This window comes from Varroa destructor, unplaced genomic scaffold (assembly GCF_002443255.2).
Source record: "Varroa destructor unplaced genomic scaffold, Vdes_3.0 BEIS01000003.1, whole genome shotgun sequence".
Taxonomy (NCBI): domain Eukaryota; kingdom Metazoa; phylum Arthropoda; class Arachnida; order Mesostigmata; family Varroidae; genus Varroa; species Varroa destructor.
In genome coordinates, this window is record NW_019211456.1 from 16,000,498 (window position 1) to 16,024,856 (window position 24,359).

Sequence of the window (24,359 nt, forward strand, 5' to 3'; positions counted from 1 at the left end):
AAGCCGTTCGTTGAAGTTTTATAAATATCTTGGTTCACTCGGCCTGACTTAATAAGTGAAGCTCGGATCATTTCATCCGACAACTTTCTCAATACCTCTAGGAAAATCGGCTTTACCCGATCCCAAGATATCTAAGAATTCTGTATTGTCATTGAAAACCAGTCACCTATATTCAATTTGAATTATTTTTAAAAATATATTAACTTATATATATATATATATATATATGAGTGTGTCTGAGATAAGCAACTGTAGAAGTCAAACCTCTGGTGTTTTTGCAAAACTTAGAATTTTGAAAAGCGTTTAGAGAAAAAGGGCAATTTCTGGCAACACAGAACGCCTTTACATAAGGTTATGATCAGATAGTCTAGATGTGATTGCAGTAATAAAATGTATATGGCTGAACACAAGAAGAAAAGACGTTCGCTACTAGCGATCTACTTTCCGTTTTACCATCTATTGAGAACGTATTTTTTTAATTAGTATCTATTCAAGTTGGATACATAAAAAATGTACCTTAAAATAATTGTTTATATCTTTATATATAGAACGTTATATACATATATGTATATAAAACATATAGAACGTTACCCCGGAGCCCGAATTTCATTTATGCTAATGAAAAAGAAGAAAAAAAAATAAAAATAAACATGCTCATAGGACCAGCTTCAGGGAGCGTATGGTGGCTGACGGCAGAAGCTCCTACCCATGCTCTTCATTATTGCTTAACTCCGTCGCATTCTCGTGGTCGTTTGAGGCGTATTTGGTGTATGGCCACCAACAGTAGCTGTCCCTATGCCACTTCTTTCATCGTTGCAATTGTCACGATTCCTGATACCTGCTACAACATAGGTAAGTGACATACCTACTTGCGTAGCGTCCCTTCTCCGTAGTGAGTCCTCTCCACTGGGTAAGGGAGGCTATGAGCACGCGGGTTACCGGCCCAGCAAACGGCCAGCAGCTGGGCAGGTTCCAGACAGTGGGCCCCGCAAGCAGCCAAGACATGGAGCGTCTACCTGTGTGAACGCAAGGGATCGGCGATTGCAGACTGGGAAGTTTCGCTTGAATTTCGCTTTGAGAGGAAGACCCTAAAACAGCTCTGTAGTGGTAGCAGAAGACAACGTAAAGATAAACGAAAGATAAAAGGTTGCCTACAAATGGCTTTGTGTTTCGACAGCGCCACGGAAAAGTTCTAAACTTGAGACAAATTTAAAGTTATTCCATGCGTCCTGTCTATTTTGCTAGTTCCCTGTTCGGGTCAAGACGCTTGGGGCTGAAGGTGTCGGCTAGCGTGTGTGGCGAAGAGAAACAAGTTGTTCGAACTGCCTCTACTAGCAGGTGAATCGAATCAGTGTACATGATGGAGTAGAGTAAGGATTTAATCTAGGATCAGATCACAAAGGCAAGCATTCGGCAACAACATAATACAGACGGCACGAGTTGCTTCTCGAATCGCAGCAGACCTAGAGGTGTTGAGTACCGGCAGTACTTACTGGGGAACTAAGCAGTTATCGTTGAAAAGTTTAAATAACCTCATCGATTTCGAAAAAAAGCCAGGATAACATAGTGAGGTCTCCTCACGTACAGCTGTAGTAAGTAGTGTGACTCAGTTATACGTCCAATACTGAACAAACAGTAAAAGGAAAACAGCAACACCGGATTGGAAGTCGCAGTCAGTGTGAAGCCAGGTCGTTTCTATATTCTAACTTGCCTACAAAATAAGCTATCTACCTATTTGTCCTTCGATTTCCTTCCTTCTCTTCAACCCATTTGTCTCTCATTCCTTTAACGTCGAGACAACCTACCGAATCTGTTTATAGGGGACGTCGCTGTTTCCAGCTCGCTTTCACCATTGTGCCAAATGAGCTGCTGCCGCTTGGACGACGCATCATAAGCAAAGCTATGAATAACAGAAAAAAAATTAAACAGGAACCTAAAGGCAAAGAAAACAGTTCGCTAGGCTAATTCATTGATAGTCAAAGAGGAAAAAAAGCACGAAGAAAGTGACGCGTATCACTATTGTTAATGCATGCTTCGTCACAAACCACTTTTACTGCTCGCTGCGATTTCACCTAAGTAGTGGCAGAACCAGCAAAAGTACGGCAGTGCTGAGAACTTTCGTGACTCATTTAGCACGAAGAAGGGGCTAACTGATCCGAAATAACCATCAATTATAGAAGGACACAGAGACAACAACAACAACAGCCGATGGTGCAACTATTATCATTATCACAACAGCAAACTTGCAAAACTTAATCGTCGGCGTAAGCTTGGTGCAACTTTTATCGCGCATCTACGAGACATCACTCGACTACTGTCGATCAATCAATCGTCAATCAAAGTCAAGCTCTGTTGACCGTATCGTTCGTATCGGCGTACCACAATCACATACGTGACAATCCTCTATCCCATGGAATTGCCGTCTTTACTCGCACTGCCAGAGTTAGCATTGTCAGCAACAGTCGCATCAGAAATAACAAGAGCTACGCTACAAACAGCGAGAGCCACGCATTGATGTTTAGTCTATCATATACACATTTACATATCTAGCAAGCGCAAACTTTATTGAATCCTAGAGTTAAACTAGAACAAACGACGGGATGACGGTAGTACTAGTAAAAATAATTTTACGCAAGAGGAAACCTGCAACTAACTAAAAAAGCGCCTAAAAATAGGCGAAGAAGCACCCAGTAAGAAGCAAACTAGCCTATCCGAGATCAGCAAAGGAGATAGCCATTGTTGCGTTAGTACAAAATGACTAGTCATCTTATCTCGAACGAAGTGGCCTGACGCATGCCCTACAAACAATAGCCCGACGATTTCGAACGAAAAAAACTTTCAAAAAATACCAAAAAATCAACAGTGACAACAAACGGCACCTTTATGATACGCTGACGAATCAAGCACTTTGAATAAGCGTATCCGATATATTAGACGTTCGATTGGTTTTGTCGCAGTGTGAGCACTATCGCTAAACAGAATAAATTCGTCACCGTAAAAATGAGCTACGGGAAAGACAAAAGTCGAAAACGATCTACATCAAACTGGATGTAACAGTAACAGAAACAGGAAATAGTAATAGCCTGTGGAGCTAATAACAGGAGAAAAATAAAACCCTGTTTTGTTGTCACCTGTTCTATTATATTGGCTCATTTTATCTGAGATTTAACTCGTTTCGGGATTTATTCAGACTTGCTCATTTGGTTGGTTAATTTGGACTTGATTTTTAAAAGTGCAGCAGCAGAAATAGCGGTAACAATACGACTGAACTTATCTGTCAGCAAAATTGGCCCACGTACCTTTTGTGAGGATCTCCAAGTTGATTGATGGATGCTACGTTGCCTATTTTCTTCATTGGCTTTGTATCGGCTATTGATTGATGAAAATTGTATATATGAATAGTAATAATAAAGCTAATAACAAAAAGTGACGCCGTGATTTATGTGGTCGAGTGCGTTAAACACGATGTATCCTAAATTATAGTGAGCTATTATAATCGTGTTAGTGTGAGACAAACGACGTTCGTTTGAAGACGCTGATTCTTTTTGTGTTCTTGTAAATCCACCGACGTACGGAGCAGTTCGCCTATAGACGACAAAAATGAAGCTGATTCTGACGATTGGCTTCATTTGTACAGTGATACCAATCAGCATCTCGCTCAGATCGTAAGTTTTAGGCGCGTGCCCACACAGACATGGGTAAAAAACACTTTTTCCATTCGTTGAATCATTAGTAATTGATGAATGCTACTTTGGATAACGAGAGACGAGATTGCGGGAGCTTGAAGTTGAATTTGTGGGTAATCACAAATCTTTGTGGTATAATTATCACACTACGAGACCAGATATCAAGGTGACCCTTTGTACAGCTAAAGTAACAATAAGTAACTTAAAAAGTAAAAGTAAAAGAAAATCAATCTAGTGTTGTGTTAACCTTTTTAATATTTATCGTGTTTTTACTCTGTCAGAAATAGAAATAGTGTAAAGTATTCTCTATAGTCTTTGGAGAAAATAACCTCATTTTGAGTACAGAGGTCTTCTACCAAAAACACTACATATGCGAAAATACAGGCTATACTATTCGATATATGATATGCTACATAACAGGAAGTGGAAGGTGCACAGGAAGTACTTAAACATCGTTGAATTCTTGCTGGGGAAACTAACCTCATATGAATTAGTTTGGTCGATCGCTTCTATATAGTGGACTGTTACTTATGGTTTCACGACGTTTGGAACAAACAATCCATTAAATTTCGAAATAATAATAAACACGTGTACAAATCTGTTAAGGTTTATTTCGAAAAATTGCCGTTCAAAACAAAGAAGTTAACGTAAGACTATTGTTCTTTCGAATTATTGGTGGTCTTGCTAGCAGGTAAATTTATGCGTAGTCGCATGTATCATAATATGATAAACCAATGAGTAATTATGCTTCGCTTATCTCTGCCAATCATTTTCTTGGATCGTCAGAAAATCAACTTTGCCAGTGTTTGGCAACATTATAGCATAAAGTTGATTTTGGCGACTAGCATGAGCTGCATTTTGATACCGATTTCCATTCCGCCCGAGTTAGAGGTATGGTAATTGTGCGGTGCTGTCCCACATAAAAGTACAGCCTGTAGACATAAACCACGATGACAAAATTTGAAATTTCTCTGACCTACGCTCAGAAGCCAAACGAATACGGATAGTTACTCCCAGTGGAACAGTTGTTATAAAATGGATGGCCTTTTGTTGCTGCTGCTGCTGCTACGGACAGAGCACTTATCATTGATAACAATAGAGAAAAGAAACATGGTCCCCAGTAGCAGTCTGTTCGTTGGTCTGAAACATGTGCGATGGAAGTATCACTATTATTATTATTAGATACTAATTGATGTTGCTCTCGATACGTCGCCGCCGTTGTTCAACACAGATAAACAGTATATGCTTTTTCTAGTTGGTCTACGTATTAAAACACTATGTCATAGTGCGTTTTTGTGTGGGCGTGTATCCACACACACACACGTGTCCTCATTTCGTTTTTGTTCATACTACGATCGTTTTTGAATCGCCGTTTCACTTAAAAGACGGATTTATAAGTAAAATGTAACGTCTAGTAGAACATAAAGAGTACAATGATGATGGTGAGTTTTCGGTGAATTATAGGTGCATTGCTTACCTTTCACCTTAAAAGTTAGCTGTCCAAGTTTAACACGACAATCTCTTGTAAACTATTGTCTTGAATATAAGCAGAGAGTATTATTATTATTTTTGTTCTGCATCATACCGGATTACTACAAGTACCTATATACGTACAAAAAAAAACTATCGTGCATTTGTCATACTTAAAATGAAAATAAACAAACAACAAGCAAATAAGCGTTAAACTATTGACACTCGACGTCTCTACCATTGTTCCAATAAAACCGTCCACTTAGTAAACTCTTTCAAAAGCAATACTGTCATCGGCCATTTGCGCCATCACCCTTATTCTGGCCAGGGCCAGTTTTAATAGTAATGCATACGTGTAACCACTTATTTGTTACAGTAAAGGGCATAAAAGCAAAACTTTGACTAGGAACGACGAAGTAAGAGGGCAACACAGACAGACAGACAGACAAAACGATGCTTATCGAAGCTACTCGCATCAGTGGCGTTTTGCGACGGGCTTATGAAGATACAATGGGATAATCACTAAGTGACGTCGGCTGAGGGCGTTCTGTCCCTAACCTCACTAAACTGTGAAAGGCCGAAGGCGGGGGCTTGCCAACAACAACAACGATGTTTGAGCTACCAAGGTTGAGAAGAGAGTAAGGCAAGCGGAGACGGTCCGAAAGAGACTATGGTCTTCTGTTCGATATGGGCACGTCTGATTAAATTGCGGGCGTTCTTCGAAGTCTGAATCAGCAAGTGGGCCTGAGGCTTTTACCAGCATGCTACTGATGGCAAAGGACGAAGTCAGAAAATTTTGCTGCAATTCACAAAGGATGTTAAAAATAGCCGCATGTCGACTTGTAGTAACAAACTGAGGCACAAAAGGTGGAGGGGTAGAAGAGAAACGATAGACAAAATGTGGCAACTATTCTGAATCGATGCATTGATTTTTCTGATAGAGCCGTCCAAAAAAATGGTACCAGAAGCCTTCAAGCATTGAGCATACGGTGTCACTAGATGACAATATGCGTACTACAGGGTACGACGATTATCTGAACTTCTGGTACACACTTTGCCTTGGGCAAGGTCGCCGCTGCCAAGCAGTCTACTTTTGTGTAACGTAAAAATTGACTAGACATCCGTGCCTGCAATGGATCATAATACAAATATCATACATGACCATATATATAACTTAATATACGACGGTGTAATTAGTAAGTGTTTATTGTTTCGGTGCGTTGTGTGGGGAAAGACAGAGTGATGCTCGCAATTAAGAAGTACTTGCAGCGATTGGGTATGGAACTTTTCTTAAGATTTTCCAGCTTATTTCTGCTCTTTTCATCTATCTGTTCATTGCGCCAGGAATAACGGAACCGGACGGAAGCGTTGAAATCAAAATAACCTTGATCTCATTGAATGGTCACTTTGCTTTGAGGCAACAAGGTGCACCCAGAAAAACTGTCTCTGTTGTACAAGGACGTACGAAAAGTTTCTGTTAGCGTTGCGAAGATCTTTTTTCTTCAATGAACGTGTTTAAATCATAGAATAATGCAAAGATGATTTGTTAAAGCATATTTTGTTAAAGACTTCTGAGCAACTAACAGTTGCTTTGAATAATAGCTCAAAAAATATAGCAACGCAGTCACATGTCGGGTGTTCATTTTAATAGAAACAAGTGAGATTGTTCTAAAATACAAAAAAAATATTTGCTGGTACTTTGTTCATTCAATACGAATAGTACAACGACTGTGGCTTGGATTGATAAAAAAAAAAAACTGAGAATGACGTGATCAAAATGTTTACAAACAAAGTCCGCTCTGTGACTCATTTATTCAAAATGAGAAATCTTGAGCGACTGCAGCTCAGCATTATCGGCGATATTGCTCGCACTATGTTTTTATTACGGGCGAAGATCTAGTCACCCGATTTACTGCCACCTACAAAACATAGTTTATATATGCTATCGGTTTTCCAAACGCTTGCACGTCTATCCGTTAATCAGAACTGTATGTGTGCTCAACTGAAATATCCTATATCAATTAGTATATCTTTAAAAGCTATTCCAGTTCTTCATGAAGTACTTATACATTTTTAGCCTCCTCAAGGGTCTGACTGGCTGTTGCAAAACGCAAAAACGACTGAATTGGAGACATGAGGGATTCGGATATCTTCGTTTTATTATATATATATATTTCCAACAGCTAGTCGCCGCTTATAAGGATCGATATGGAATCCTCCGCACAAACGGAATAAGGTTTTTAGGTTAGTTCTCTATCCCTTTATGGGCTGCAAGCAGACAAAGGCTCATCGAGAAACAGCCGAGATAACTTTTCGGGAGTTGGCAGTGTAGCTCAAGGTTACTATAGCAAAATTTTCTATTCGGTTGAACTTACTTGTCGCATATGGCTAACCCGTTGATAACGGTTTAGCTCTTTATCAAACAAGAATAATGTGATATTCGAACTTCACTGCCGTATAAAGTAAATGCCCACTTAATTGATCTCTCTGCAACAGCCCAGCAAAACAGTGCGCATCTCGAGGACCATGTATTTTGGCAGAATTGGCCCTTGTGCTCCATAGAATTAACACAATATGTTGCTCAATGTAAAGCATGAAATAACGAATCTGGCTGAGGTAGGCCCTGCCGATTACCAAGTACCGGTTACATCTTTTGTCAATTATGATGGATAGGACAACCGACAAGCAACAAATGCTGCAACGGCGTCTAATTGCTACGCCGAAAGTGAATTAGGTCTCGCTGAATCGTAGCAATACTCCCTTGACTTACTGCCAGCTAATTATATAAACATGTCCAAATTGCTATTTGTACCATGTTAATCCCACGGTGGAGCTCTTACTATTTATGCGAGCTGCTGCTTGCAGAATATTATACAGTGTTTCGAATCGATGGCCGTTTTTCATGCCGTCCGGTACATCGACGGCAAAAGAGCTCACCAACGATCCTGTTTATACATTCGTTATCCATATTTACACGAACAATTATTAGAAGTTACTTAAACTTACTCAGTTGGGTTAAATGACGTAGTTGTCTACAATATAACTGTTTGTTTAAACGCAATAGAACACTTTTTGTATGAATGAGGTTGATCGTTCGCCACTTCAGTCGCTAGCGGTTGGGTGTCAGGGCCAACTCCGGGGGCTTATCTGCCCCGCGGCTCCGAGTCTGAGCGTTGTTTCGAATCCTTAACGATCTATATTATCCTAACACAACCGCTAGGTAACACAGTTCAAACACACAATATACACTACTCGTATCGTTGCCACCCGACAGGTAGCTTATTCTTACGAGGCCGTTTAATTGTATTGTCTAGAAAAGCAGTCGCAACCTATCGAAACAGTCGATGTAAAACGTAAACACTGATTTGTAATTGTACCAACAGCACATCAATAATACTATATATTAAACATAATCCTCTATAGTTTGAAATCTTTTTGGTGTACCTTGGTGTTTTTCCTTGAGTAATTGTTCCCTAGGCATTTGCCTTTCAGAAGACCCAATTCTTGTGACATAGTTTGAGCCTTATTGTCATCCTAGTTTTGACACTGGCCAATAACGACAGCAGCATTGACGTCCAAGCAGAAGGCAGGTGATCTGGCAACATTTGAAAGACATTAATTGTGCTAGAACGAACACTGAACCTGCGATAAAAATAGAGAACTTCTGCATATTCTAATTGCATTAAGTGTAGACGGTCTTCATCGATGGCATCGAAATGCATTAAAAAATAATCAGCGTAAAATTAGTTATCAGATAAACGATGCTTGATGTTGATGATATGCTCGTAATGAGGTGGTGGAAAACCGGGACGTCGTTCCTGCAGCCTATAAAGATAATCATCATCATCGGCAGTATTTTTCAGTGGCCATCAGACTGGTTCTAGCAGAGCTGCTAAGAGAGAACAAAGCCGAGCGCATCAGATTTAGAACATATACATTATATTTCCTATTATCAGACGAGTTAAATCTACATCGACGTGCACATAGTAAGTTGTATATCTATCTACCTATCGGCTCGAATACCTGTGAGTATTCTTGGTTGCTTGGTTTCACCCGTGAAAGAAACTTTATGGTAAAAATAGCTCACACACAGGAGGACTCATGTTCATGCTTGAAGCCTAAAAACAATCTTGTGCTGCTGGCCACGTTAGGCCAAGTGGGGTTCGTTTCCCTCGTTCTCGTACTACTGATAACGTAGCGATACCGAAATGGGTACCACATGCGTGAATTGTGGGTAAATGCTTCGCAGATTGAACTTCACCATTGTTAATTTACCTACGTACCACGTATGCTACGATTCGTCATAACAGCGAAAGTCTATACAAGACAGGCGCTCCTCACGGTGAATAGGAAACAGTCGATTGCAGGTGCCTACGACGTCCATGTCCCACGAAGAGGGTCTGGTACAGTTACGCGCTTACACAGGAATAGACTTCCGCGTTTGGACGCCTGAAATTTCACTCGTCGGAACATGTGACCATTAACAATTGTGGCGTACTACATTAAAGTTAACTATTTTACAATACTCAGTGTCGAATACTCCTGACGTAAGCGGCGAGACGGGTGGACAGCAAGCAGATGGACTGACTGAACACCCATTTTCTTTTCTCGTCACTCATATGACAATCAATCGGCCAGAATGAACAGTATGTAAGTGAATGGATGCGTTCATGTAAACAAAAGAACCAGCACATTTCAAGCTTGTTTTCATTAGTCATGGCTACTGCAGTGTTAACTTCAATTAACAATATTTTTGTCAGGGTAACAAGCGATGATCACGAGTGAGCATGGCGACCGGGTGACAATTATTACCCGGTTTCTATACTATTCAATACAACCAATATTTATATTCTAGCTAAAATGCAGCCAACAAAAAATGTATGGATAATTCTTAGGTTAGGCCATAGGTTAAGCTATAGGTTATTCGCAATGTGGTATGCCTTTGTAGAAAATTGCATTTCACTCTATGGTGATTTGGAAGGAATGAAAAAAAAAACGCGTATTTTTTTCAGTATGTTCAAAAGAAGAAGAAGAAGAACCAGAGTGAAGCTTCGTTCCTTTTCAACATGCCTTTTATGTCTAGGACGAGGTGCAAACTTGTATGACCGGTCATCGGTTGACTGACTTCGCGAACATCCTCGATACTTTATTATGTATATGTGTACATATGCAGAGCTTTCATAATGCCATATTCATCGTAACGGTATTGTGCATATATATGATGACAGGACCGCCTTAATAAAGAATAGCCGAATTAGTATCTGCAACTTGACAAGGTCGTCTTCGCTTTCATGTTTTAACGTCACGTTTTGTAATCAATGACGAAAAATCATTAGCACAGACCACATCATCTGTGCATATAATCGCTCAAACACACGACTGTGACGGTTATTAAAACGTAAGCGAGAAGTTACGATGGGCAGAGCGAGACTCTTTTTTAGATGGGGTAGCGTCTCGTCGTCGTAACTGCCGTCAATAGGCAAGCGAGCAGATTTCTGCGAGGTGGCCCTAAAGCGTCTGATAACCACAATCGATTTGTCTGTATAATTTTACTGCCTTTAGGATCCGCTACGGTAGACCATATCCGATTGGCTTGATGGTTTAATGAGGCATTTTTCGAAATCGGTCAATTTGGTTTGCTATTAGGCAGCTTAATAGTATCAAGAATACGATTGGGAATCCTTGTTAATCTCTACTGATATCGTATTCGGACCTATTTGTGCGTAAGATATAAGACGCGTTACGCCTGCGCTTCTGCATATTCCTATTGGAGTACTGATCTGTAAAGCACGACAACTGGTAATACGGGTGATAGCACATTTTGTTTTGACGAAAAAAATATACTCGTTAGATAATAACATATGGTCTAGATTGTATAAGCTTAACTTACTGATGATCAAAGTAAAAATTACATCATTTCATAAGCGAATCTTAGAGCTCTGGTTCAAGGTAATTATCAGATGAGCTCAGCTGAAGATTTCCGTTGTTTCCGTTCTCTGTTGGTAGGTACGATAGCTTCCTATTACAGAGTACCAAGTTATCATGACATCACGAAATGACGCAGGCGACGATTGTATACTAATACAATGCAATTTCATATTGATCCAGGCCAGGGTAAATAAAACACTAGCATTGAATGAAATTGTTTACGGCAAGCGTCAGGTGGCTTTCGTGTGAAAATTTTGCTTCGGACTTTACACCAATTTATGATAATTATTTTTGCAAAGTGCAAGAAAAATTTCTGTTTTATTGGCTAAGTGCAAGTTACCGCGTGCGTTTAGAAAAATTGCCAGCTTTTTAAGGCTTTGCGCATTGTTCAATATAGCAAACTCTAATAGTTCCAATGCAGCAGCCTTCGACTAGAACTAATGAACACCTGGCTAAATTTGCATAGTTCTGCCATGCTAAGGGCCTCCAAATATATATATAGGTAGCATTCTCGGAATCATCGCACGAAGCATGTCCGAACATGTCTAATCATGTTTTCGACCTTTAAAAAGGTCGATAATGCCGGCCTAGCTCTGAAACCATCGTCCGAAAATGATGTTAGTGCGTTGAAGTTACTCAGAAGTATGGGCGAGTTTGGCTTTACTGGCAAGCGGTGCGTGTGTCTCTGTTACTACGAAATAGCGGTCGAATCATTGTTGAATGTCAGCTTTTCCTACTCGATGTTAATTTTTGCATGAACTTTCTCAGCGTAACTTGTATTAGTTTCCATTGTTAGGAATCCAGACAGCAGAATTCGACAAATGTCGACATGAGGCTTTTAGTCGGTGCAGATCTTACCGCTATAGCATCAACGCGAAGCAATATAGATTGGCCATCGAGAGATATTAACTAAATTTATGACCACTCGTTTGCATGGGTCGTTTCCGATACCGTTCGGCTATTGGCCTTTATTGTTCATTAGGCACCACGACCTTAAATGATTGCGATGTAACTGCTAAGCCTTCGTTCACAAAGATGCTTAGAGCGCAAAACGGCCAAATATACTAACGAAAATTGAAAGAGTACTGTTGAATAGCAGGCTTACTTGTTTTGTTGATTGCTTCAGTTCGGTCGTATTTAGAGACCTTGCTATAAGGGAGTGCGGCAAACGGTAAGCCACGGCCGCATGGCATCAAGCGATGTGTTAGACTTATTTTAGCTTGGCAGTAATAGTTCCAACACTGGAAAAACGCTAGAATTAAAATTGCTATTTTTCCCATAGTCAGGACGGACCTTATTTCTCAAATTGTACCGCTTCGATTTCAGCATGGTGCTGCTTAAATTTGCCCCTATCGATATCCCAAACTAATAATAAAGATAATCTAGCCAATCTGTTAAGATGTCTTTCGACGTGTTACGCGGTCGGTCGGTCGGTCGGTCGGTGTAGGTAGCTTTCGCGTTTACCCTTGCTGCATTAAAAGCTAGCCAGTGTCATAAATTATGTAAAATGTATATAACTCAAGTTCTTTCCTTGCTCAACATCGACGTGAAATACGCCCAGGGTGTTAGTATACGTGTAATTAAGATAGCAGCACAACGAAATATCGTTAAGATTATAAAGCGTATTCAGTGTCGCAATCGACGAAGAAGTCACACGAAAAAAAGTTCAATTCATACGAGAGCGTATAAAGTAGACAAACCCATACATAACTTGCTGTAGCCGTAAATTGATTTGTTCTGAGTAAAAAAAAAAAAAAAGCAGCGAAAAATCCTCTTATGGCTGCGCGTACTGGTGCAGTTGACTGCAGCAGCTGTCATAACAGCCAAAGTACACATGGTCCACTGTCTCGCTATAGTATCTCCCCGACCAGCCAGCTAGTCAATGGGATTCGGTTATTTGGACACACGTGCATTTACCCACTTTCAATATCTCGGGGCCGCTAGTTGCAGTACTAAAGGGAATCAGCATACGGCGACACTGATTGTAAATAACGATGTTTTCTTTTCGATTGACTGTCGTTTCGACTGACATTTCAGGCTACCTTGAGTTACTGAGAAATCTGGGTACGCTTTATCAGCCTGCGACCTACCTAATTACATCCAGGATAGGATATTACTATTAATTATGTACGATTAATTTGGCGCAGCCTAAAGTTATCAGGCATCTCTAAACTACGCTGATGAAACACCGCCATGATGAGTACGCGTCAAATTTCGATATACTCTAGCTCATATCGAAAAATTATTATTATTATTATTATTGTGAAATAGCGTGTTTTTTTGCGATGCACGAGAGCAGTGAATAGGAAATGAACAATTAGGCACACTTCTACAGCGCTCTATGAAAATATGCCTCAACTCAACTCAACTGGGAGAACTCATTCTTCTAGTCGGCATGACTTAATGTCACTTTATGAGCTTAATCAAGACTGGTGCTCAACGCAGGTCGCTTATGCGTCGCGGTACCCTCCTTCCAGGGCCAGGGTAGGAGGGGTCACAAAAGAAAATCGTTGGATCAATTCACTCGTGTGTTGTGACCAAAGCTATTCCCTTGCCCGGTTTCAGTGAAGCCTCTACCCGTTGGAATGTAATTTCGTCGTATATGGGCACAGATACAGCATTCAACGAAGTAAATTGACCCTCCCTTTTCGTTCCCAAATAGTTCGTATGGCGTACGTTTTTAGGGGCTTCTAGACACGGGGCTCGTGCGGTAGACAGCTACTATTTTTCAATGCATGACACGTTTGAAATCTCCAAAAGTCAATGAGACATCCTTTTGCACATTATGAATCAAACACCTAAATCCGCAATAATTTTTACACAGGTTTGCAGTAGTTACTAACGAAGTTGGAACATTAATGATTTTTTAATTAACTTCATTTACAACAGAATTCCTAATGAGGTTTGTGTCAGGTCGCAACATTAGTAATGAAGATATTTTTTTGCGGAATAGAAACGAAATCTTTCCCTTTTATCAAATTATCTTTATTGATTATCACCTTTTTCAAAGAATTTATCATCTGCCATTTTTATAATCTTTTTCCATTTTCCAATTTTTATATAATCAATATTTAGAGATTTAGTTTTGCCAATAATTTTCATATCTAATTTTTGAGCTTCTACTACCGATCGATTGTAAAACCCTTTTCGCTGTCGAATGTATCGTTACGAATGTGATAGGAGAAAATATATATTGCTGGCCGAAGATTTGTGGTGAACGCAAAGGAACAATTTAGTAAGTTCCTGTAGGACAGCGTTGTCACATGTGACCTGGCATCGTCGTTCAGAAGAACGACTTTGTTTTATTGATGGGGTCGTTTCTTTCTTTGTGTAAAACAGTTCCAGTCTCACCAAACGCAAACCCTGGCTTTTCTCCGATGGATGTATGTATCGACTTTTGGTAGAAGCATATCATTAGCTATCCACATGCTTCGCTGTTTACTATCGCCATGGAGACGCTATAGCTGGTCAGCCGTGTGCAATTCCGTGTGTAAAAACCGTCACAATTTAGTTGTACATGACCTCTGGTGAAGTTTTTGAGGCTTAAGAAGTAGCCGCGTTTCTTTGTGGGCTCTATCTAACGTACAGTACGCTCAGACTCTTAATTTTTAATAAAACTGCCTAAATCAAGACATCTAACAACGAGGTTTTAGATTTAGCTTATCAACCAGTTTACAAATTATCTAACACCTCGACTGGGGTGGGGGTGTGTTCTCCAGATCCAAAATCATATATCTGAACCTCTGAGAGTATAAATATCTTAAATTGGTTCGGTAGTTTTTTAACCCTGGAGACAGGCGGGAGTGGGTATCGAAGATACACTCTTATTACCGGGGGTATATATACTCTGAAACTTGAAAGTTTCGCTTGCTGCACGATAAGTGTAGAACCAGTCTACGGAAAAAAAGAGTATACTTAAAATAGTATATAAGGGTAAATAAACAGTCGAGAGCTAAAGACGAAACTTTTTGCCAAGAAGTAGCGAGAACGTGCGCCTTAAACTTGTATCAAGTTGATAATACGATATATATATATATATATATTATGAACGTTTTTTTTGTTATAGTTATTTTACTATTTAAACAGTGCACATCCAATAAATTAAGACACGACTTGGTAGGCCGTTTCACAAGTTCATTTTTTTGTAAAACAAAATTTAGAACTTATGGTGTTGGAAGCAGGAGGTTCAGTTTCGAAATATTGACTTAGATCAGTTACTTCACAATATTTTCGCGCTGGACAAATTCGTTGCAAGGTTGTAAATTTACTCCGTTACCCAGAACAGACAATCTACACTGTTGTTAGTCCCATGACGGTTTTCGTAGAGTCCGAAGATGATTATAAGACGCCGATTGAAAATATTCACAATGAAAGCTAATTTGAGAGCGTCAAAGCATACCTAATGATATTGACATACTGAATTGGAATTAAAAAAAGAAATTGGAAACACGCATGTTGGCTAGTTCACGAGGGTATCAGAGCCACTTCCGATATCAGATACTTTCTGAAAAAGCAAGACTCAATTATCACAATACTATTATATAACTATGTTTTAAAGCAGTTTAGGTATGATTTACTCGATCGTTTTTGACTGTTTTTTTTTTAACGAAAACCCTTTACCGCTAATGCAAAAGCCAGTAGTCGGCAAAGTCAAATATTAGGTTCGCCAACTACTCCAACAATCTTCCCCCTTTACGAATCTTTGATGAATGCTCACGTCTTCAGAAAATAAATAAGAAAAAGTGGTATCACGTCGCTACACGTCTTCCGTAAAGCCAAATCTTTACAAAGGAAGTATTGAGAAAAAAGGTTTTCAATCTACGGCTGACTCCTTGCATATTAAATGACCCCGGCTCGTCTCCGGTAAATTTACTATGGAGATCGGCCAGGAAGGCACCTACGGCATAACTGAGTTTAGTTGAATCTTCCGCCGAAACTTGCAAAGAGCTGGTTTACTATGCGGAGTGTCAACCACCACCTTAAAGTACGATATGTTAGGTTTTTTTCCATCGGCTGTTGGCTATGCGGTCCGTTGGGAAGTGATATAAACCCACGATGCTTGTGCCTCGTATGCACAAAGAGACGCGCAAAACGTGTCGTTTATTGCAACTGTTGCAGCCTCCGCCACTGTAAAAAGCGTTGCTCCATGCATACGGCCATCTTTGTGCAAGGTAACGGTTTCTGTCGCTGCCGTATAAAGTGAGAAGGGAAATAAAGAAATAAATTTTTTTAGCCCTCAGCGCGAATTGGGTCCTAGTGGGATAAGTCTTAAGTTTACCCAGTGTACATAGCGTGCTCCCCGACTAGATCATCCCTCTTGCCGTCATGTCCAAGGCTGAGTTTGAGCCTCTACCAAAGGTAGAACTTTCTAGACTTAAAAGTCCAGAAGCGTAAACGAAGATATATTGTATGCAGTATACTGGTCAAAGCTTTAACGATACAAAGCGTATTGATTACACACTACTTACAATTGCTATTAAGATATTTTTCACATATTTCGAGCAGGAAGTTGTTTTATGGACAGTTTAGGTTTTCAATTGAAAAATTTTGAGATGAGCACATCAATGACGGGTGTTTTTATTGGCATATGGAAAAACTTGATGCAGCCGTTTTCTCCTGTTTCGACTTATTCCTTTTCATAGGTCATGCAACAAATCGACACAGATCTCTAGTGGAAAAATGCGAATGCAATTCCTCTACGACGTACTGCCTATTCAACGGAATATCTCTCCTATTGCAGGAACATATCCAAGGGCATTACAAACGCAAGCAATTACGAAGATGAGTGCGTTAAGGTAAACTTGGATTTTAGTAATGGAATGCAATTCATTGAAATTAGATGGCGTGGATTACAGAGGTCAGGATTATACTATAAGAAGAAATTGCTACAAAACGTGTGCTAATATGGTATTAGAACGGCTTAGTTTTGCTATTATAAAAAACGATATATGGATTCGTAAGTTCGCTATCGCTCAGCGTATGCTTTTCTTTACGTGCCATTGTCGATTTCAGTGAACTCCTCAAATCAACTGAACATCTAGACAAATATAAACGCAAAGATACAGGGCAAGACCATGACGGCATGCAGTGTAAAATTTGGCATATCCATACACGAAAATACCGTCAGAAGAAAAGAGGTGAGAATATTTTGAGGGACTTGATAACTAATAAACCCCAACTTCTATTACACGTCCAGCGTTATGACCACAACCTGGATATCGCGATTAGAGAGGCCCCTGAGCTACTGCGCCCGTTGATGGATAATGTAGTAGAGATGGTTTAATTAGGACGAACTATTATTTATGAACTATTGATTAGGATATGTAGTCACAACGCCGCCTGAACGTCATCGACAGCGAGCAACCTAGAGACACTCCGAGCTCTGTGGTGAGTACATGAAGAAGTAATCATTATAAGGGAACCCTCCCCATTTCTTAGGTAGCATCTTGCTCACAGTAACCTCTGTACGTTCCTGGTTCTCGTACAAAATGCATCATTCCAGTATCTTGCCAGAAATCATAGATCACAATATAGCTTTTGATATATGTTCGATTTTCGGCACGACGCGATTTCGGAGAATCGTTCATCAATACCTCTGAAGGTACGGTAGGCGTCTTTTTAGGAGTCTCAAAATAACGTTTATCTAAAAAACAGGCTTTCTGCTCAATTCATAACGGTCCAATTTTTTGTTCGGCTTGCCCAGTGAAGGCGAATCCGCTTTATTTGAGCCTTGAATCGAGACTTCCTAATAGGTAAACTGTTTTTAAATCTGGTCTCTTTGGCTCGTGACGAGGAGAGCCTATTTTTTTCAAGTTTGCAAATATTATACGGTTTTTTCGCTTTAAAATATACTTTTTTTAATTTTTGTTACCGATTTTACGGAACAACAGCGGGAGGTTTTCTCTTAGCTTTCTAGCAACCAGATGCTAAGAAACATGAAATATTTCAGGACTCCTGCGTCGTATAAATTTTCTGTTAATCGGCATTTTCTGCTCCTCTATGATGTCCGATCTTTCTCCCGTTTCGACACGTCACGTACGAAAGCACGGCAAAAAAAATTACCACAAAATACTCAAACCAGTTAAGCAAAACTCTCATTTAAGCGCCGGCAACGGTCGTATCAAATAATGTAATAGCACACGCCGGCTGTACACTGTACGAGATATGGATGCTGGGTTCCCCGAAATTTATATGTATATATGACCGGACAATAAGAGTCATATAAGAAGTAAGACTACTTTCCCGGTTTCAAGGAAAAAACCGTAAAGGTTAGTCGTGAAACATGAGGACTCGTATTTTCATAATTTATACATTGGCCTAAAAATAGCCTCAGTGCACATAAAAATCTTATACAAAACAAAGGTATTGAAACAACGCCGGATTGTTGAAATAAGCAAAGGCTAATAACACTGATGACGAGACAAAAGTACCTGTGTATTTTTATGCCGTTTAGTTCAGAAGGACGAGTTAAAGGTTAAATTGCTCAACTAGGACGAAATCATTGTACCACGATAGTTTAACTAGGTAAGAGGTTGTACAGCCTGGATGCCACGTTTGGAGAATTTATGTTTCGAGCTCATCCCGCGCATATATGTACATGTAGCGTATTAGGCTATTACAGGCGAATCCTGCCGACTTTGACTTTGAATAACTTCTGAACTACTTGAGCTAGAATGACGGCTTTTAATTTGGAATTAACTTCTAATTCATTCGTTAATTTAGTTGTCAATACAAGTACTTTCCTTTATTTCAACAAACTTGCTCCGACAGCTTCTGAATAGCTATCTACCTAGCACTCGCGTTCTGATATATAATTTCTCTATCTATGGCTTATCGAAAGGAATTAGGATAGTAGAATATGCTTGCCTACTAGTTGTTTCCTATAGGGCATAAAAGTCTCCGTACTCACAAGAACGTGGATCGGAAGAATAGGCAGGTTGAAACCAACGTTGAACAATCGTTTGCTCAATTCAGAAAGTGTTGGGGTATGGCGGTGGGGTCTGGCGCTGTCATCAGGTAATCAGGTTACGTGATTTCCACTGCTGTACCAAGGGTCCCCGAATCTCTTGAAAAACTCGAGATCGGGGGCTGCATTTATTGATTCACAGGTGCCTCTAATGCCCATTGCAAGCACTGTTACCATTGACTATTATGTACGAACCTACTAGGTACTGCCACCGAATTCAACCTCCTTTCAGGACAGCGCTATTTTCCTGCCTGTCAGAGGTAGAGATTGAAGCATGCCACGTCTAAAGCGACCCTATGCTCAGGATAGATATTTTTTTGATCAACATACCGTAAATTACAGGTGGAATACACCACACGCATTTCCATCTGGCCTGGACTAAATTCTCGGGAAACCCATTTCCTACTCAGTTTCCGTATTTCCGATATTTGGTTTATAATGTTGCTACACATTACATTTGAAATGCCAATTTGCCCGGCAAAGCCTCTAAACTTTAACTTCTGCTCTCGTGAAAAGCCACCTTGATTGTAGCAATGCGTTCCGTGACATATGGTCTCTTTTTCGTCGGTCTTCAACACTCCAGTCTTCATTCCCGAGACGTTAGAGTTACGTACGTACTCCTTGTGCAATGTCTTCACTAATCTTCGATGCACTGTGGCCTCTGAAGGGGAACAAAAACTTAACCGTTAAGCGTTTGGCTTCCGAAACTTAAAGATGTTTCTACTTTTAAACTCAACCGGTTTTTACTCATACGATGCCTGAAGGCTGGATTGTTCACTAATCTAATCTGTTGGTAACGCATAGTTTAAAACTTATTTAATTTCAAAGCCCGCAGGATTCATTTGTAATAGCCTAACAGTCTGTCAATGGGAATAAACTGAGGTGAAAGATAAATCTGTGGTTACTAAAGCTAGAATATGTATATGATTGGCTACGCTATATACAAGTACTGTGGTTCTATGATCAATACGTCCCCCAATCTAGAACTCACAGTAACCACAACTATTGTATACGATACTAGGAGACGCAACCAGGACGGACACCGGTCTGTCTGGCTTGCTCATATTGTAATGGGTAAGGCTGCGTCCTGTTTTGGAGTTACCACGTCTAACATAAGTATACACTGGTTTTCGACAGCTGCTTATTGCGTGTGAGCTAAATCGTTACCAATATGTCATTTTAGTAGCTTTCTTAAAAAGTTTTATATTTTCAATTGGCACTTGCTGACGCTACATCTGTTATGGTTGTTTCTCTTTCAGTAGGTTGCTGCCGAGCAAGAAGCCACTGAAAGATCTATAAAAATAATATATAAAAAAAAAAAAAAAAAAAAAAACTAAGCAAGCGTGCAAGAAGAGCGGCAATATCGTGAATAATTTTTAGCTTGTTTACATCTCTCGGCTAGTATCGATTTCAGCTTTCAGTGACTTAGTCTGGTGCTTTGAATCACTGCTGAATGAATGATAGCGGAAAAAGGAGTCATCGAAAAGTAAGAAGCACTTTGTCTCTAAAGAGGAAGCACGAAGATGCCGGGCGTAAACGAAACGGCATTTGTATTTTAGTAGTTGTAGCGTTCCCGAAAGGGCAGGGACGATAGACTGGAACCGTTCGTAACTACTCTGTAAAATGGTTCAATGAGGCTTAAAAAGAATTGTTCTCACTATTGATTACCGCGCTATCTTAGTTCATTGCCCTTCGTTTCATATAAATAAAGACACGGTACTTAGACTGCGATACATTTATAATCGATGCTTCGTCCAGGACGAAGCAGCAATTAATCCTGTTTCACGATTTATAGAGTTGCCTACTAAAGGGCAAACTATGTCCAAAATAGTATATTTGGTGAGGCTGAATAACGTCGACCCATGGGCGAACTACGGAGAAAACGTAAATCCTTTCATACGTTTCGTTAGTGGCAGTATTTGTACCGTTTGGCTAACCGTAGGGTTCCGAGAAGCTCTGAAACCTAGCTTGTATAAGATTTTTCTCTGTGGTTCATTTAGTCGATTTTATTTTGGATTATCTGATAAAAAATGATGTTACTATTACAGTTGACTCTATAGAGTGTTTTAGATTTTTGCTAGAGCGGTTTCTTTTAGCCGATTCAAGTGTTGTTTCGGGTGTCTGTTCGCTTCTAGCTATGGTAGTTACGGCGTCGGAGCTCCGTATCTAGTGACTGTTAGCTGAGCTTTTTCATGCTCGGCCACTGGGCTGCTAGATAGTTCGTGACCGTTTTTGGTAAGCCCACATTTCCCTTTCTGACAAATTGCCGATGGCCTTCCACCGTTGTCCATTGTCGGCAATTAAAAAAAAATCCGATCGATATTTTTCCTGTATATATCTAATATGATAAAATCCTAATATTTGCATCTTGTACATGTGTCTATCTCAAATGATGTTTTTGGAGTATTTCAGTGCGACCTGTATCGGATAGACACGATAACGTGCCAACTACAGAATAAATTTAACGTCCTAGCCAAATGGCAGGGCTACGTGACAAACGATCACTATAGCATTGGATTAAACGAGCCTTGTAGTCCGTTCAAATAACCATTTCCTTTGAATTCGTTTCATAAAACTCTCTAGAGAACTTTTTGTTATGTTGTACTGTATTCTGCAAGATAACAGTGCTACTCCCTTAAACAATTTACAATATTATAGTTTTTCAATTTACCCTTATTCTGGTGTGAAAATATTAGGTACAAGCTATATTCAAACAATGGTACATAGTAAATTGCAATACAACTATGACATGTTGAAGGCAGCCACTTGTATTGTAATTGTCTAGTCGATTTTAATTATTTGTGACGTACATTTGCTGATAATGCTCGGATTGAAGGCTTATTTTTTCAGTCTATTTTAGCTATAGGCTCGAAGAAATTAGTATAACTGATATGGCGAGACAAGCACATGGAAGGCGAAAAGTCGTTTGCAAAGGTCTTAGACATTTGTTATGTAAGACCGGTAGCGTGGTCAAAGGTTATCTATTGCTCGTAGTTACCAACTCTAACCGTTACTGCTATTGCTGCTGCTATTGTGGTACACTCATAGCTAAAGTCGATTTGATTTCATAGATCGACTGGCCTTCTTGCTGATGATAAGAGTGCAAAAAGAAAAACAATTCTCACTTTGTTTATTTATTTTAGTCGATTTGATGGAATAGTCGGCTAGAGGCAGGCATATGGATACTACTTGCCGTTGAAAGCAACTCACAGACGTGCGCCCGTCAACTGGACGCTATAACATAATGCTACCATAACTGTTTTGCCTAACAGCGGCGAGACGGCCCCATTCTACCGAAATTATCGTTACGATAGGTCCGGCTGCTGGTGATGATTGCTATGTACAAATACGCAAAGGTATAAACACAAGCTTTTAGAGTATGGTCGGGTAAGTACATAGGCAAACCTATACACAGCGGCCAATACCGGCTTGATCCAACGTATGTAACGACGGTGCCGTTAACTGTATACGGCTACACAGAGTTTAAAAAGGGACGAACAGTAATTTTGAGAATATATTTGTGTCCTCTAGGCAAAATCAGCGGTTTCTCTTAAGTGCATAATACAAGACGCCAGCAGTCTACCAAACATGGAACGTTTTTGCGTCGGTTTCACATCACGCACCAGTTAGCGCGTGCGTGTGTTGCAAGAGTGCAGTTACCTTACTATTGCCTCACGTATGTAAATGAATCTGATTCATCCAGCACTCTCGAACGATAGTTTAACTTAAAATTTTGACGTGAACGATTAACACTTAGTTCCAAATGCCATGGTTCTGAGAGGCGCTACGAAACACCTACATCATGTGCTGGCTAAATGCACAGCATAACCAGGCGAAGCGGTAGTCAGTGCTGCACACTAAGCGGAATGACTGGAACAACTAGCAGAAAGAAGCGGTTCTATGCGACAAACATGGCTATTTTATAGCTTAATGTATCACAACATCGTGGACGCACAAACGCTTCTCCGACGTCCATATCTATAAATTACCAAGACATTCTCTTCAAAGATGCACCAAATGTTTGTATCTAAATAGTCACTGAAGTTATGACAAATCACAGAACACTAAGCATCTTCTACCTTCAAAGGTAAACCCAGAGTTGTTCTGATTGGCTAGATAGCAGGTTAGGTATTTAGGTTACGTTTACGAGACGGAACTTTTCATAGGCCATAAAGGAAAAGCAATAAGCAAGCACCTTGCTATTCGATAACGAACCAATGGAGCTTCTAAAGATTTGGGCCGATCGATAATTTAGCTATAATCGTTTTCTTTCTATTTCTCGGTATTTGTTAACGATAACGTATACTGATCATTGAGTACACAGCTGTAGTAATAATACGACCAAAAGCAAGAACATTGGCTTGTCTGCCAATAGAGAGTAAGTGGTTATCCTCAGTATAATTAATCATTGCAAGAATGACATCTTTTTTTTGGAGACCGTCACATATGTTTATTATCGATACAAACATCGGCCGGCGTTTTTCTACTTGGTGGAACTCTCAGGAATTAAGGTGACACGTTACAGTGGATTTCGCCCGCATATAAGTCCTCCAGCATTCTAGTGGTGAATTGTAATCACTCCCCTACGCGGACCAGACCCAGCACACCCTGCTACCAACACTAATTCCTAATATTCGCTGCTCAATTCGTTATACACAACGGTGTTCACTACACGTAAAACTACCATTTGTTTAACATCTGTGCCTCAAAGACAATAGAGGATACATTAAAAAAAAACACTCAAGCTAAAATCAGTTAATTCTTAATGGACTATTCGTCACTAGGTAAGTGTTGAAGGAGCTCGAACGTTCAGCAATAGCTTAGAATTGGACTGAGGAAACAGATTTTTACTTGGCACTGCGTTGTTTTCAATTCTGGACAAGCCGAGGGAAGGCGGATTTCAGTACGGCTCTTGGGGTCGATTGCATGCCTAAAGACAAGTCTTAGTAGTGCTTTGAAAATAAAATTATTCAACGGTTCAAGTCATAGCCCGTTTTAAAGTAGGTGTCGATACACATATTTAGATACCTTGATCTTAGTACCTAAAATTTAGTACCTGGATTCTTAATTTTCTCATGAGGTCGTAAACCTAGATAAACGTCACATTTAATTAGATATTAGGCTTTCGAATAATGTCAGTTATGTTCGATTCTTCACGTCGTTGTTTGTGAAGTTTGCGACAATATTGAACTTTCAATGCCAAGTTTCAAACGATCTATGAGGGCGACTGCTACTCTCGAAAGGTTTATCGTCTACAAAACGCTTTACAAAGGAAATTATAGATATATACTGATCGTTCTTGGCAGGTG

At 39.9% G+C, this 24,359-nt stretch overlaps 1 protein-coding gene and 1 long non-coding RNA gene across 12 annotated transcripts in view; one reads left to right on the forward strand and one right to left on the reverse strand.

The window, feature by feature from the left end:
* The first annotated feature begins 941 nt into the window (after positions 1–941).
* Positions 942–24,359, forward strand: part of LOC111246162 (glycine receptor subunit alpha-3-like) — a 122,228-nt gene continuing 98,810 nt past the window's right edge. For 2 of the 10 annotated variants that reach the window (XM_086984712.1, XM_086984714.1), the window contains exons 1-3: positions 943–3,665; positions 16,727–16,879; positions 17,097–17,221. In XM_086984712.1, coding sequence (XP_086840838.1) covers positions 3,601–3,665; positions 16,727–16,879; positions 17,097–17,221 — 343 coding nt within the window. In that variant the 5' untranslated portion in view covers positions 943–3,600. Of the gene's footprint in view, positions 3,666–13,265; positions 13,285–16,726; positions 16,880–17,096; positions 17,222–24,359 lie in introns of those variants that run through there. The other 8 variants (XM_086984719.1, XM_086984717.1, XM_086984718.1 and 5 more) reach the window with 8 other exon arrangements.
* On the reverse strand, positions 4,278–22,843 carry LOC147756580 (uncharacterized). 2 transcript variants are annotated; one of them, XR_015324575.1, is made up of 4 exons: positions 22,711–22,843; positions 19,381–19,711; positions 9,440–9,605; positions 4,278–9,045 (listed from the first exon to the last, which is right to left on the reverse strand). It is a non-coding gene; the product is annotated as an uncharacterized LOC147756580 (long non-coding RNA). The 2 variants fall into 2 exon arrangements; XR_015324574.1 differs by having other exon boundaries at positions 18,994–19,711.